Here is a 17,339-nt window from a genome sequence, read left to right as displayed (position 1 = left end):
GAACCACAGAAGTCTAACTCAGGCACAGTAAAAATGCATGTGATTTACTATGTGCCCCTTTACAGGAAAATTGGCCAGCCTGCACCTCTCAGTGCTCCTTACATATCAGAGGCCAGCCTGGGGAGTTAGCTCAGAGATCTGGAGCAAATGCTGTATCTGTGGGAACCCGGGTTTCATTCCCAGAGTTCATTCCAGCACCAAATGTTCCCCCGAGGACTAACCAGTAGTGATACCTAAAAAAGTACCATGTTTAGGGGCTGGAGAGATAGCATGGAGGTAAGGCATTTGCCTTTCATGCAGAAGGTCGTTGGTTTGAATCCTAGCATCCCACATGGTCCCCCAAGCCTGCCAGGAGCATGGAGCCAAGAGTAACCCCTGAGCACTACCGGTGTGACCCAAAAACCAAAAACCAAAACCAAAACAAATCTTTGGGGCCGGGAAGGTGGCGCTAAAGGTAAGGTGTCTGCCTTGCAAGCCACGGTTCGATCCCCAGGCGTCCCATATGGACCCCCAAGCCAGGAGCGATTTCTGAGTGCATAGCCAGGAGTAACCCCTGAGCGTCAAACGGGTGTGGCCCAAAAACCAAAAAAAAAAAAAAAAAGGTACCAAGTTTGATTATGACTGATATTCCGGGGCTGGAGCAGTGGCACAAGTGGTAGGGCATCTGCCTTGCAGGTGCTAACCTAGAACAGACCACAGTTTGATCCCCCGGCATACCATATGGTCTCCCAAGCCTGCAGCAATTTCTGAGCACATAGCCAAGAATAATCCCTGAGCATCACTGGGTGTGGCCCAAAACCAAAATAAAATAAAATAAAAGTGATATTCCGAGGGCCAGAGAGATAGTTCATGCCTTGTACATGGATGGCTGTACCCGAATCTGATCCCTGGCATCATGTGAATATGGTCCCCTAAGCCCCTCAGGGTTTAACCCTGAGTTACAACTGAGCAAAGATGGACCTGACCCATATACCCACTCTGTCTAAATAATATTTCTATTAAAAATAATTGCTATTAGGGATTTTTTATTAAAAGCCTTTGCTATTTAGTAGAGAGATAGCTCACAGGGCTGTGTGCATGAATGCTTAGTTGCCAAACACTTGGGTCTGAACCTTGGCACTGCAGGGTCTCAAATATCACCAGGAACAATTTCCAAGCATGGAGCCAGGAGTAACCTCTGAGCACTTCTGGGTGTGGCTCCGAAAACAAATAAAATATGCATGTATGTTCCCCCTTTGGCATCTGAGATAAATATAGATACACACACATCTGCACACATTAAGTCTCCAGGAGTGAAAGAAATGTGCATAAGAGAGAATGAATTTTAAATTTTTCTCAAAAGTACTTTAAAAAATAAATGCTTGGGGCCAGAACAATAGCAAAGTGGAAAGGGCATTTGCTTTGCACATGGCTGACCTGGGTTCAATCCCCAGCATCCCATATAGTCCCTCAAGTCTTCCAGGAGTAACTTCTGAGTGCGACCGCAGGGTATGGCCCCCAAACAAATGAAAAAATATGTATACACTTTTTCCTAGCTAAGTCTTTTTGTCAAAGACATAGTACATTGGATATAAATATATAGAAATCCCCCAAAATTATATTGCACCAGAAAAAAATTATTATCCAGAGTCTCTAAAAATCCTATATGTCTTTAAAATATAACCCAAACACCCCCAAAAATTAAAACTCTGACATTCTCTGCCTTTCTGAAAAAAAAAATCACCATCTAAGAGTTCCAGGAAACTGACATTCTTCCATTCAAAAGCTGTTAACTTAGGACCTCAACTTGTTCAATATATGACAGACCAGAGAACTAGCTCAGAACACAAGGGCAAAAGATCTCCATGATTTTCAAGACAATAGTATTTCACACTGTGTTCTCCCTCTTTCTCCTCTCTGCCCTGTCCCTTCTCTCCCAATCTTTATTCTGCCCATTCTTCCGCAGCACAGCCTGGGCCTCAGCTTGCAACTTCTGGTCCAGAATTCTACCCACTTCCTAGTTTGGACCGGCTCAAGGAGCTCTGCCCCGGTACCCCAGCTTCAATGTCAGAGAGGAAATGTGAGCGGCATGTTTCAACAAGGAGACTTCCTCCGTGCTGAAAGCCTTCAAATATTTAGTTTCCCAAGGCACAGGACGAAAGCCAACAATTATCCCCCGACCCCATCCAATGGGATGGAGCTGTCATTCCAGCCGTCAAGATTTACAGCAGAGCAGAGGGAGGTGGGGCAGACAAACCAGACGGGCCTCTGCAGAGGACCGAGGAGGGGAAGCAGGGAGAGGCTTGAAGGAGCTTCAGGAAAAGAAACAGCAAATACAATTGCCTATGGGGAACTAGACACACACATGCATACGGACACATGAACTGTTCTGTTCTACCAGCCTGAAACACACACACACACACACACACACACACACACCATTCTGCTCTACCAGCCTGAATCAAAAAATGAACACACACAGACATACTTGTACACATACAGTCCTGTTCTAGCCCGAAACACACAGACACACACACAGACACACACACACGTTCTGCTCTATGAACCTGAACCAAAAACTGGACACACACACACTGTTCTGTTCTACCAGCCTGAAACACACACACACACACACACACACACCATCTTGCTCTACCAACCTGAACCAAAAACTGGATCACACAAACACACACATACACACACATACACACACACAATGCCCTGCTCTACAAGCCTGAAACACAGACACACACAAACACAGACACACATATCCACCCATCATGAATCTACCAGTCTGAACCAAAAACTGGACACAAACACAAAGATACACACACACCATCCTGATCTAGCCTGAAACACACAGAGACACAAACACAACAGACACAGACACACACCTGTTCTGGTCTGTGAACCAGAACCAAAAACTGGATGTGCACACAGGCACTCATACACACACGGTCTTGTTCAACCAGCCTGAAACACAAACAGACACACACACACACACACACACACACACACACACACACACATACACACACACACTGTCCTGTCCTACCAGCCTGAACCAAAAGCCTGAAAACACTATCATCACTTTTGGAGAGGGGATAAAGAGAGAGAAAGTTGCGTGATAAACGGACTCCCAGCAATCACAACATCCACGCTACGAATTTTTACAGATGAGAAAACTCCAGCCCTCCCAAAATCAAGTCTGTCTCATTCCTGAAATGAGCCCATGGCAGATCAAGGGACCAGAAGAAGCAGTTCATTCCCTGCCCCTCCATCAGATCAGCGTGTATACCCAGGAAAAAGGGGGTTCCTGCCCAGCTGCAGAAACCTCACCATGAAACTTTTTTTCCCCAAATACACCCCAAGTGCTCCTCTTCGTGCCAGCCAAGTCACAAACCCTTCCATATAGTATCTCCGGGCACTTCTCCCCTCGTACAAATGCTCAGACGCTGGCTGGGATGAAAAGTGGAAAGAAAGCTGGTCTATTAGGGGACAGTGGGTGTGTGGAGGGCAGGCTGACTGCTCTCTCCCTTCGGTCTTCTGGAAACCAGTTTGAAACAGAATCCACGATTCCCCACTCCCTGCCCCAGACACACTCATGCTCTAAAGACTAAACAGCAATATTCCAGAAACTACCGGCTCGAGCCAGTGTTCTATTATCTGTCTGACTCTGGGCTTATTCTTGTGAGTCGCTCACTCAGTGGCGTGGGTGTCTGATGAGTCGAGGATACACGGCAAACCAGAATTGGTCCAAATGATAATAATAATAATAATAAAAGACATTTTTTCCATGACTAAAATCCTGGATTGCACGGAACGCTGACAACCTAGCGTGAACTGCAAGACTTTCTCCACATATTTAAAAAAAAAAAGTGAAAAAAAGAAACAAATGGCACACCCCCCATTATTACTGATTTAAATGAATCAATCGTATTTAAATTCATGGTGCAAGATATCGATCTCTGATATAGAGCGAAATTGTGGCACAAAGATGTCTAAGTCTGAGTCCCCACACTTAAATGCAGGCTGGCGGACAATTAAGAGGCAGCTCTGAAGAAATTCAAACTTGAAAGCAAACTACCGCGTCGGTGCCAACTTAGAGCAAATCCCACTGTCAGCTCCACTCCTCCCGAAGCAGATAAAGCTTGCTTGGAGCAAGTGGAACATAGAAAAGTTCTTTCCTGTCCCCTTCTCCTGGCTGTCCCTCTCCCGTCCCACATGCAGCCTGTGTGAGCTGCTCACTGGCTGGAACCTTTAGGACAATTGCCCCAGAGCTACCCAAAACATCAGGTTCCAAAAGTCTCCAAAAAACTCTTGATGGGAGAAAGTTCCAGAGGAGAACACGGACTGAAGCAGGAGGAGGAGAGAGGGGAAAGAGAATAGGGGCACACATCCAAACACTTGGGGACTCGGATCCTCGTAGGATGGGTCCGGGTGGGAAGGGATGGGGAGGAGAAATAAAAAACTCACCCACTCTGAAGTTGGTGGCAGTCAGAGTGTCCGCAGCGTGCCCGTTCTCACTGATGAGCGTGGTGGTGTTGCCCTTCTCGCAGCTGTTCTGGCAGCTGCCCTTGGTGCAGGTTATTTTGCAGATGCTGGGGGTGAAGACCACCTTGATGCGGCCCGTGTGGTTACTCACTGGGAGAGGTGGCAGGGAGACAAAAAACAACAACACACACATCAGCTTAGTAGCCATGAATGGGTGCCGGCAAGGTTGACCAGGAACCCAAAAAAAAAAAAGCCAAGCCAAAGAAAAAGAAAAAGGGGGGAAGGAGAAGAGGAGCCCCAGCCCCGACAGGTCTTCAGGCAGGAGGGCGGCCGTCACTGCTCGGCCCTGGTTTCCAGCGGCGCCTCTGAAACAGAAGTAGGAAGCTTCAGCAAACAGAGTTCTGGGATGAACTCCAAAACCACATTTGAAGTCGAGTCGCTGGCTTGAGGTTCCTAACCACAAGGCTGCACTTTATTCCCGGGCAGACAAAGAGCAGTGCAGCGAGGGCACAGCCGCGCCCAGGAGCCAGCCCAGCTAGCCAGCCGACAGGCAGCCGGGATGTGGAAAGGGATGGCTCTGGCCCTGGGGGGCTGCAGAAAATGCGGGTGTCCTCCTCGCCTGGCACTCCGCCCCGGGGAGGAAAGGAAAGGAAAGGTTCACGCGTCTGCGAACATCTGTCTGGAATCTCCTGGCACGGCACACTCACTCCTGCTCCTCCCCGGCCCATCCTGTGCCAGGGCAGCCCGGCAAGGCATACACCTTTGCACCCTCCGGGGGTGAGCTGCATCTCCCTTTGTAAGTGCCATCAGAGATTCGGGATGTTGGCTTGGCTTGTGCAAGAAGCAGCTCAGGAATGCCCGGGGTCCGGGCTGCAGGAGAGGAATCTTGGGTGGGATATTGATGCCCGGGTTCTCCCTGGTGCCCGATCCTGGCTCTACTCAGCTGCTGCTGAGCTGGGGAAAGAAGTCCTCAAGCAAAGCCAGTTCTAAGGCAGGGAAGCAAAAGGCCACTCATTTGCAGCCTGGCAGGGACTCAAAACTGTGGGACAACCTGGGAATGTGAATTCCCTTCTGCAGAGCAGGAGAGGAGCAGAATAGATAGCTTCCTTCTCATGCCATTACTTTTTCCTACATCCATCTCAGGCACAGCCCGGGGATCCAGCCCCACTGCCAGCTCATCCAGGAAGTGATGCTGGATGGGATCCCACAGAGATGCCACAGGTGTCTGTGTCTGCCCCAAATCTCACATCCGTCCTGACAGCCGGGACCTGCCCTGTGCTACCAGATCCCATATCAACTTCCTGGCAAAGAGCGGCAGATACAGAAATCTGGTTTTCACTTGTTCTGCAGGTAGGGCACACCTGGCGGAGCTGGGGGGTGTTGGGGATTGAACCCAGGGCCTCCTCTTTCCTGGCTTCTGCCAGCCTTGGGCTCTCCCACTAAAACACATCCTTAGTTTGACTTAAATGTCTACACCTGAGATGGGACCCCCAAACAGTCCTTCATCCTCCAAAACAGAGAGCAGAGATGTTGCATGGTTGGAAACAAGAGTTTGTCCCAGAAGACATCAGATTGTGGGGAGCCCTGCTCAGGCTCTCCATGAAGGATCCAGAAAGGCAGAGTTAGCTTTCCTCTGCTGCCTGTGTCCCCTCAAACCCCAGCCCATCCGACTGCTTCCCTGAGACCAGACTTCTCCCCTCAGGAGGTCTGTACACACTACCTCCACAAAAGTCACACAGAGGTCACCATTTGAGCTCAGGAACCATTAGGATTTGCAGGGGCAACAGGGACTCAGAGCCTGGGTGACTTTACCTTGATTTGAGTCTCCCCACAACCCACCAAGAGAGCCAAGCCAAGAGGTCCTAAGAAGCAGTTTCGAACCCCTGCTCCCTGAGCTGGACTCATGTGGACCCCTTCACTTGGGTTCAACTCCCCAAGAAGCTTCCCCAGCCTGTTCCTCCATGCTGTCATCAGGGCCAAGGGTGCATGCTGGCCTGATCCTCCCAAAAGATCACTCTGCTTCCAGAAGATGAGAAGGCCTCCCATTTCCTTCAGTATCACCCATAGTCACATATATAGTCACAGCGTTTCAACCACAAGAGATCAGGACTTGCTGTCAAGGGCGGTGGACTGCTTGCTTGGAGCAAGGTTGGAAACAAGAGGAAATTTCCAGAAGACTCCATGCAGGACCAGGAGGTTAATCGAACAGTTCAGGGGATGGGGCCTGTGGGTCTCTGAGCTGGAACTCCCCTCCTGATGCCTTGAGGGGTTGAAGTCAAAGATCCAGAACATTCTATTCTGCAAGTGCTCCCAGGAATGACCCTCTGCCCCCAGCAGTCATTTCAAGCCACTGAAGGAGGCTGGTGCCATGATCATACAAAATTCACCACCACCATCCCGATCGCCTGAGGCCCGAGTGATAGCGTAGTGTAGCAGTAGGACATTTGCCTTTCACACAGCTGATCCAAGACAGACCTCAGTTTGATCCCCGGCTTCCCATGTAGTCCCCCAAGCAAGGATTAATTTCTGACCACATAGCCAAGAGTAACCCCTGAGCATCACTGGTGTGGCCCAAAAAACAAAAGAAAAAAATGTCACTCCCCAAAGGTTCTGCCTTTCCACAGCAGCAGGAGAAAAGGCGCCACCTATCTGGCTGTCATGCTTGTTAACATCTTCAGAATGTTCTCTGTGTGCATGATGGTGAGTGTAAGAACTAGCCGAAAAAGAAGACAGCAGCCTTCCCCCGCTTCCAACTTTTAGAGACTCTCTATTCCGTTGGTCCAATTATAAAATTAGTTGGTGGAGCCATAAGCTCACAGCCACCCAGCTGCCATGAGCACCATGGTCACACAGGCATGTCCGTGAGATGCCCAGAGCAGGCCAGGCATGTCATCACATGTCACCACCACATGGGGTTGGTTGTGGTTTATCAGCACTGGAGAGTTTCCGGGTCTATTGCCCTTTTTATTTTATTTTAGTATATTATATTATATTAATTTTTAAATATTTTTTGTTTGCTTTTGGTCCACACCCAGCAGCGCTCAGGAATTACTCCTGACTCTGCACTCAAAAATCGCTCCTGGCAGGCTAGGAAAACCATATGGGATGCTGGGAATCAAACCCAGGTCCATCCTGGGTCCGACACATGCAAGGTGAACGCCCTACCACAGTGCTATCACTCCAGCCCCAATTTGTTAATATTTTTATTTAAGCAGCATGATTACAAACATGTTTATAGTTGGGTTTCAGTCATAAAAAGAACACGCCCCACTTCACCAGTGCAACATTTCCACCAACAATGCCCCTTTTTTTCTTCTCCCCACCCCCTAAATGTTTCCAAGATAGGCATTTTATTTCTCTCACTCGTTAACATTGTCATGATAGTCGTTAGTGTAGTTATTTCTCTAACTGCATTCACCACTCTTTGTGGTAAACTTTATATTGTGGGCCGGATCTTCAGTCCTCATCTCCATTGTCTCTGTGTATTATTTCCATAATGTATTTTACTTTTCTTAAATCCCATAGATTAGTGAGACTATTATGTGTCTATCTCTCTCCTTATTTATTTATTTATTCATTCATTTGCTCTTTGAGCCACATCCAGCAGCACTCAGGGGTTACTCCTAGTCCTGCCCTCGGAAATCACTCCTGGCAGGCTCAGGGGGCCCTTTGGAATGCCAGGGATGGAATTCAGGTCTGCTACATGTAAGGAAAACACCCTCCCCACTCTTTGTACTATTGTCTTGACCCCACTATTGCTTCTTTAAATGGACTTTACTTCTTGTTGGTAAATAATAATAATAATAATAATAATAATAATAATAATAATTAATAATTGGGGGAGCATAATAATCTGTATTTGCTTTCTGTTTTGGTTTGGTTTGGTTTTTTAGCAACAACCATTGGCACTCAGGGTTACTCCTGGCGCCTGTACTCAGGAATCACTCCTGGCAGTCTCGGAGGACCTATGGGATGCCGGAGATTGAACCTGGATGGGCCATATGCAAAGTAAACACCCTCTCTACTGTGCTATGGCTCTGGTCCCATCACTTGTATTTTTTTTAAAGGCAAACACTTTCCTATGACTCCACTCTGGTTTTATTGTTGTTTATTTTTTTAATGTTCCCATCTTGGATGCAGAAGACACATTTTAGTTCCCCTTTCTCCTGCGCTTTAGAGACATTGGTCCATTGAGTCAGAGAGTCACCTAGAACTGCACTAGATCTGCATTTGCTTCTGGAAGCTTTGCCAAGTGTGGAATCTGTGGGTACGTTCCTTTCCTTTTTCTTTCCTTCCTTCCTTCCTTCCTTCCTTCCTTCCTTCCTTCCTTCCTTTCTTTTGGCTTTTGGCTCACACACACCTGAGTTCAGGGGTTACTCCTGACTCTGCACTCAGAAATCTCTCCTAGCTTTGTTCACTCTGAGGACTTCGGGGAAAACTCCTATCTCTGTCTGCCTGAAACTGTGCTTCTGAACTTCCGAAGGTTTCCTCAGGGGCCTAGGGAGCGCACCCCCAAAAACACTGCATTCTGAAGCTGGTGAGTGCCTGCATTGTGGGGCCGCGGAATCGCTTTGCCCTGCCCTGCCTTTGTTTACTCTGAGGACTTCGGGGAAAACTCCTATCTCTGTCTGCCTGAAACTGTGCTTCTGAACTTCCGAAGGTTTCCTCAGGGGCCTAGGGAGTGCACCCCTAAAAAACTGCATTTTGAAGCTGGTGAGCAGCTGCATTCTGGGGCTGCAGGATCGCTCTACCTTGCCCTGCCTTTGTTCACTCTGAGGACTTGCAACTAGAGGCAACAGAAGCGCTCAGCCGCTTCGCTTCCCTTTGCAGCCGCGAACTCTTCCTAATCAATGAACCCCACCACAACACGCAGGAAAAACCACACTACAAGCGTGACAATGGGGAAAACTCGCAGGCAAACACCATCCATAGAGAATGAAGACGAAAGCTCGGTTGATCTAATAAATTACAACCACCTGATTAACCTTTCAGATAAGGAGTTTAGAGTAGAAATATGGAATATGTTTGTAGACCTCAAAAAGAGCATAGATCGATCTGAAGAGAACACAAAAACAGAAATCAGAAAACTCCAAACTGAAATAACAGATCTGAAAAATACGGTTGCTCAACTGAAAACCACAATGGATAGCCTCGCCAACAGGGTATCAGCAGCTGAGGAGAGAATCGGAGTACTGGAAGATGAGATGCAGAAAAGCTCAACACAACAGAAGAAATTGGAAAAGAACATTAAGACAAACGAACAGGCAATGGAAAATGTACTCAAGGCATGCGAAGAGATGAAAATAGAAGTCTTTGATAAACTCAACAGAAACAACATAAGAATCATTGGAGTCCCAGAAACCCAGGAAGGAGATCTCCAAGAAGAATCAACTGTCAAAGACATCATCAAAGAGATACTCCCAGAGTTAAAGCCTACATGCAATCAAATACTGCATGCCCGAAGAATACCAGCTAAAAGAGACCCAAAGAAAAACACACCAAGACACATCCTCGTTACAATGACAAATCCCATAGATAGGGATAGAATACTGAAAGCAGCAAGATCAAAAGGGGAAATTACATTCAAAGGAGCATCCCTAAGACTTACAGCAGACATGTCACAAGAAACTCTCAAGGCCAGAAGACAGTGGTTGGATATTGTGACAAGATTGAATGAAATGAATGCCTCCCCAAGAATACTGCACCCAGCCCGACTCACATTCAGGTTTGGAGGAAGAATACACAGCTTCACGGATAAACAACAGCTCAGAAACTTCACAGAAGATAAACCAGCCTTAAAGGAAAAACTGACAGGTCTACTCTAAGACAAGAGAGACCAACAAACACAGCAAACTTATCTACAAAGATGACATTAAATCCTATGACAATCATCTCCCTCAATGTCAATGGACTAAATTCACCAATTAAAAGACACAGAGTGGCAAAATGGGTCAAAAAGATGAATCCAACCTTCTGCTGCCTACAAGAAACACATCTGAATAGTCAGAACAAACATAGACTCAAAATCAAAGGTTGGAAGAAAATTATCCAAGCAAACAACACCCTGAAAAAAGCTGGGGTGGCCATATTAATATCAGATGACACCAACTTTATACTCAGAAAAGTGGTAAGGGACAAAGATGGACACTATGTACTAATCAAGGGATATGTGCAACAGGAAGAAATCAGACTATTAAACATATATGCACCCAATGAGAGACCAGCAAATTATCTAATACAATTACTGACAAATCTGAAAGAAGAAATCAATAATAACACAATCATTGTGGGAGACTTCAACACAGCCCTATCAACACTTGATAGGTCAACCAGACTGAAACCCAACAAAAACATACTAGCCCTGAAAAGTGTTATGGAAGAAAGAGGACTAGTAGATATATACAGGACACTCCATCCCAAAAAACCTGGATACACATTCTTTTCCAATGTACATGGGTCATTCTCCAGAATAGACTACATGCTGACACATAAAACATACCTCCATAAAATCAAGAGGATAGAAATCTTGCAGGCTACCTTTGCTGACCACAAGGCTCTGAAATTAGATGTGAACTACAAAGCCACACAGAAGAAAAACTTTAACAATTGGAAATTAAACACCCTGCTACTGAACAACCAGTGGGTCCGAGATGAAATCAAAAAGGAAATCAAAACTTTCCTGGAAACAAATGATAATGAAGACACAAACTGCCAGAATCTATGGGACACAGCAAAAGCAGTCCTGAGAGGAAAATTTATAGCTCTACAAGCACACATCAGGAAGGAAGAAGGAGCATACCTGAATAACTTAATGGCGCAGCTTAAACAATTAGAAAATGACCAACAGAATGAACCAAAAATAGGGAGACAGAAGGAAATAATAAAGCTGAAAGCGGAACTCAATGAAGTGGAAAACCAAAAAGCAATCCGAAAGATCAATGAAAGCAGAAGCTGGTTCTTTGAAAAAATAAACAAGATTGATAGACCATTGGCAAAACTCACAAAGAAAGAGAGAGAGAGAAATCTGATAACCCGTATCAGAAATGAAAAGGGGGAGATCACAACAGAAATTGCAGAGATCCAAAGGATAATCAGAGGCTACTTTGAGAAACTTTATGCTACAAAACATGAGAACCTAGAAGAAATGGAAAAATTCTTGGACACTTATAACCTTCCACATTTAAGTAAGGAGGATGTAGCATATCTAAACACCCCCATCACTACTGAGGAAATTGAAACTGTAATCAAACATCTACCAAAAAAGAAAAGCCCAGGCCCAGATGGTTTTCCTAATGAATTTTTTCAAATCTTTCAAGAGGAGCTACTACCAATCCTAGCCAGACTCTTCCATGAAATTGAAAAAAAGGGAACTCTCCCAAACAGCTTTTATGAAGCCAACATTACCTTGATACCAAAACCAGACAGAGATGCTGCCAAAAAAGAAAATTACAGACCAATATCCCTGATGAATGCTGATGCAAAGATCTTCAACAAAATCCTGGCAAATAGGATCCAATGCATCATCAAGAAGATCATACACTACGACCAAGTAGGCTTCATCCCAGGAATGCAAGGATGGTTTAACATCCGTAAATCTATTAACATCATACACAACATCAACAACAAGAAAAATAAAAATCACATGATCATATCAATAGATGCAGAGAAAGCATTTGATAAGGTCCAACACCCATTCTTGATCAAAACTCTCAGCAAGATGGGAATGGAAGGAACCTTTCTCAATCTAGTTGAAGCCATCTACCACAAGCCAATGGCAAATATTATCCTCAATGGAGAAAAACTAAAAGCCTTTCCTCTAAATTCGGGTACAAGACAAGGCTGTCCTCTCTCACCACTCCTCTTCAATATAGTACTGGAAGTTCTTGCTATAGCGATCAGGCAAGAAAAAGATATCAAGGGAATTCAGATAGGAAAGGAAGAAGTCAAACTCTCATTGTTTGCAGATGATATGATACTCTACTTAGAAAACCCTAAAGACTCCACCAAAAAGCTTCTAGAAATAATAGATTCATATAGCAAGGTGGCAGGCTACAAAATCAACCTACAGAAATCAATGGCCTTTTTATACACCAATAATAATAGGGAGGAGATGGAAGTCAGGAAAGCAATCCCATTCACAATAGTGCCACACAAACTCAAATATCTTGGAGTCAACTTGACCAAAGACGTGAAGGACCTATACAAAGAAAACTATAAAGCCCTGCTCCAAGAAATAAGAGAGGACACACGGAAATGGAAACACTTACCCTGCTCATGGCTTGGCAGGATTAACATCATTAAAATGGCAATACTCCCCAAAGCATTATACAGATTTAATGCGATCCCCTTAAAAATACCCATGACATTCTTCAAAGAAGTGGATCAAACACTTATGAAGTTCATCTGGAACAATAAACATCCTCGAATAGCTAAAGCACTCCTAGGGAAAAGGAAAATGGGAGGCATTACTTTCCCCAACTTTAAACTGTACTACAAAGCAATAGTTATTAAAACAGCATGGTATTGGAATAAAGACAGACCCTCAGATCAGTGGAATAGGCTTGAGTTCTCAGAGAACATTCCCCAGGCATACAATTACCTAATTTTTGACAAAGGAGCAAGAAATCCTAAGTGGAGCAGAGAAAATCTCTTCAACAAGTGGTGCTGGCAGAACTGGTTAGCGACTTGCAAAAAAGCGAACATAGACCCCCAGTTAACATCATGTACGAAGGTAAAATCCAAATGGATTAAAGACCTTGATATCAGACCAGATACCATAAGGTATATAGAACAACATGTCGGTAAAACACTCCATGACATTGAGACTAAAGGTATCTTCAAGGAGGAAACTGCACTTTCCAAACAAGTGGAAGCAGAGATTAACAGATGGGAATACATTAAACTGAAAAGCTTCTGCACCTCAAAAGAAATAGTGCCCAGGATACAAGAGTCACCCACTGAGTGGGAGAAACTATTCACCCAACATCCTTCAGATAAGGGGCTAATATCCAAAATATACAGGGCACTGACAGAACTTTACAAAAAAAAAACATCTAATCCCATCAAAAAATGGGGAAAAGAAATGAACAGACACTTTGATAAAAAAGAAATACAAATGGCCAAAAGACACATGAAAAAATGCTCCTCGTCACTAATCATCAGAGAGATGCAAATCAAAACAACGATGAGATACCACCTCACACCACAGAGATTGGCGCACATCACAAAGAATGAGAACAATCAGTGCTGGCGGGGATGTGGAGAGAAAGGAACTCTTATCCACTGCTGGTGGGAATGCCGTCTAGTACAGCCTCTATGGAAAGCGATATGGAGGTTTCTTCAAAAACTGGAAATTGAGCTCCCATTCGACCCAGCTATTCCACTCCTAGGGATATACCCTAGGAGCACAAGAATACAATACAAAAACCCCTTCCTCACACCTATATTTATTGCAGCACTATTCACAATAGCCAGGCTCTGGAAACAACCAAGATGCCCTTCAACAGACGAATGGCTAAAGAAATTGTGGTACATATACACAATGGAATATTATGCAGCCGTCAGGAGAGATGAAGTCATGAAATTTTCCTATACATGGATGTACATGGAATCTATCATGCTCAGTGAAATAAGTCAGAGGGAGAGAGAGAGACGCAGAATAGTCTCACTCATCTATGGGTCTTAAGAAAAATAAAAGTCATTTTTGTAACAATCCTCAGAGACAATTAGAGGAGAGCTGGAACACCAGCTCACTCCATGAAGCTCACCACAAGAGTGATGAGCACAGTTATAGAAATAACTACACTGAGAACTACCATAATCAAGTGAATGAATGAGGGAACTGGAAAGCCTGTCTGGAGTACAGGTGGGGGTGGGGTGGGATGGAGGGAGATTTGGGACTTTGGTGGCGGGAATGTTGCACTGGTGAAGAGGGGTGATCTTTATAGGACTGAAACCTTATCACAATCATTTATGTAATCAAAATATCCAAATAAAGAGAAAAAAAAATAATCTTAAAAAAAAAAAATGAGTATATAAAAATAATATATAAAAAATAAAAATGTTTTGTGCTTTTTGCCTTTTAAAAAAAAAAAAAAAAAAAAAAAAAAAAAGAAATCTCTCCTAGCAGACTTGGGAGATCATATAGGATGCCGAGATTAAAACCACCGTCCTCCTGCATGCAAGGCAGACGCCCTACGGCTGTGCTATCTCTCCAGCCCCTGGGTACATTCCTTTCCATTTTCTGTATCAGTGTCATCATCAGCCTTGGTGCTGAAAAATCTCACAGTGCCTCTAAACACTGCCACTCTGTGCCCACAGGCTCCCTGGTACCATGAATATTTGAAGAACTACAGCTCAATGGGGGCAAGCTTAGGACTATGTAAGTCAGACAGATCATAGGGTCTCATCTCCTGGTGAAATGTTTGTTTTTTGTTTTGGGTTTTTTTTTTTGGTTTTTGTTTTTTTTTTTTTTTTTGGCTTTTGGGTCACACCCAGCAGTGGTCAGGGGTTCCTCCTGGCTCTACGCTCAGAAATTGCTCCTGGCAGGCTCTGGGGACGATATGGGATGCCGGGATTCGAACCACCATACTTCTGCATGCAAAAAAAATGTGCTACCTCCATGCTATCTCTCCGGCCCCATGAAATGTTTTAAAAAAGGGAGAGAGAGAAAGAGAGAGAGAGAGAGAGAGAGAGAGAGAGAGAGAGAGAGAGAGAAAGAGAGCCTTGATTCCATTCCTTCTTCACCCCCTCCATGCCCAACTTGGGTGGTCTCCAGAAAGTATGGAATAGAAGGGTAGCTAAGGGGCAAGGGTGAGGGGCAAAATCCATGGTTAGGGCTCACAGGAGCTGCATATGCTCAGATTAAAGGTCTGACCCATATGGAATCAGGACATAAAGACAGTCTCCAGAGCAATCTCATAAAGAATTCGAGCTGAAAGCTTGAGAGAGAGTCCAGGAGGAGTGCTTACATACGTTGGCGTGCAGCTGACCTGGGTTCAAATCCCCAGCACCCCATAGGGTGACCTGAGCCCCATGTAGCACAGATAAAATGACCTTCCTCCCCCCAAATATTAGATCTGAGGGCCAGAGATATAGTAAGATTGTACAGTGGGTAGGCAGTTACTTTAAAATGCTACTTATTGACCTTAGTTCAATCCCTGCCACCATGTATGGCCCCTGAATAGTGCCAGGAGGGATCCCCGAACACGGAGCCTACAGTAAACCCTGAGTACAGCCTGGTGTGATTTGAGTACAAACAAAAGAATTCTCTGAGAAAGGACCACTATGACAATGAGAGTTGAAAATGATCACTCTGGACAAAAAACTGTGCCAAAAACAGATAAAGTGATAGACATGATACCCCTTTAGTTATTGCAAATCAGAGAGAGAGAGAGAGAGAAAGAGAGAGATCAGAATCAGAGAGAGAGAAAGAGAGAAAGAATGAGTGAGAGAGTGAGAGAGAGAGATCAGAATCAGAGAGAGAGAAAGAATGAGTGAGAGAGAGTGAGAGAGAGAGAGAGAGAGAGAGAGAGAGAGAGAGAGAGAGAGAGAGAGAGAGAGAGAGAGAGAGAAGAAAAATGTCTGCCCCAGAGGCAGATAGGGAGGAGGGCGGGAAAAGAAAACTGGCGACACTGATGGTGGGAAATGTACCCTGGTGAAGGGTGTTGGTCATTGTATGACTGAAACTCAATCATAAACAACTTTGGAACTGAGAAAACCTAACTGTATTATCAACAACCTGGTAACCATGATATTTAATAAATAAAATAATTTTAAAAAAAAGAGGAGGGGGAGGGGAAAAAAGAGAGGAAGGAGCAAAGTGAGTAGGGAGTTTGTCTTGCATGCAGACGACCTGGATTAGATCTCCAGCATCCCACAGTATCCCCGACCTTACCAGGAGTGATTCCTGAGCACAGAGCCAGGAGTGCCCCCTGAGTACCATCAGGTGTGTCCTAAAAACAACAAACAATAAACAACAACAACAATTCTTCTGCAATACAGAAGGCAGACAGCTGGGAGTTAACAGAGAGACTGCAGGCAATGTTTTCACACTAAATCTAAGAAAACCATCATTTTCATATCCTCCAATCGATAGTCCAGAAACCTTTTTTTTTTTCTATTTTATTTTTGGGCCATATCTGGCAGATTGGGGGATCCTATGGGGCCCAGAAGATGAAACCCAGGTCAGGCACGTAAAAGGTAAACACCCTACCAGCAGTACTATCACCCTGGTCCCTCTAAAAATTGTTTTCCTTGGGGGGATTCAGGAGAGAACATGACACCCAATGTTACCCAGGCTGCTTTGGGTTCATCACTACAGGATTTTTTCCCTGCAGGGCTCAGAGTGCTATGCAGTGCTGTCTCCCTGTGCCAACCCTACACTTAGCCCACTGAACCAGCTCTCTGGCCTAGTCCTTTAGCATGAACTTTTCAATCTTGGGTTTTCCCAAGGCTGGAGCTGGAGCCTGCCTAGAGCCCATCGGCACCTCACTGGGCCTCCTTGTTGGCAGCCAGGACACTCACGAGTCAACATCCTGTCTGTGGCTTCTGTCAGAACATGTGCAGGCATGGCCCACAGGGAGGAGGTCCAAGCACAGTCTTTACAAGCACCCATGAGTGGATGCTGGGAAAGGTGGAAGGGGATGGGAGACAGGAAATTTCCTTCTCAACTGAAAATACTTTGGCTTCTATTTATCAGTAAGGGCTGAGGAAACCCCCCAAAATGTGAATGTGGGTCCACGGGCTTCCGACCAGAAGAGAGTGAGGTTGCCATCTTGGCTGTAGTAGAATAAGGTTTGGCCATGAACACAAGCCGCAAGCAAGGGCATCAATGCCACACATTCAGGACACACACAATATGGAGA

The 17,339-nt window shown here is 45.1% G+C and overlaps 2 protein-coding genes across 2 annotated transcripts in view; one reads left to right on the top strand and one right to left on the bottom strand.

Moving 5' to 3' along the window:
• Positions 1-17,339, top strand: part of FAM98A (family with sequence similarity 98 member A) — a 582,326-nt gene that overhangs the window by 353,671 nt on the left and 211,316 nt on the right. The window lies entirely within an intron of this gene.
• Positions 1-17,339, bottom strand: part of LTBP1 (latent transforming growth factor beta binding protein 1) — a 275,135-nt gene that overhangs the window by 170,752 nt on the left and 87,044 nt on the right. The window contains exon 4 of the mRNA XM_049784171.1: positions 4,456-4,623. Within this exon, the coding sequence (XP_049640128.1) occupies positions 4,456-4,623 (168 nt within the window). The remainder of the gene's footprint in view (positions 1-4,455; positions 4,624-17,339) is intronic.

The sequence above is a fragment of the Suncus etruscus genome, chromosome 12 (assembly GCF_024139225.1).
Source record: "Suncus etruscus isolate mSunEtr1 chromosome 12, mSunEtr1.pri.cur, whole genome shotgun sequence".
In the NCBI taxonomy this organism is placed as follows: Eukaryota; Metazoa; Chordata; class Mammalia; order Eulipotyphla; family Soricidae; genus Suncus; species Suncus etruscus.
The sequence above is the reverse complement of the archived record's forward strand: the minus strand, read 5'-3'. Positions and strand labels throughout refer to the sequence as shown.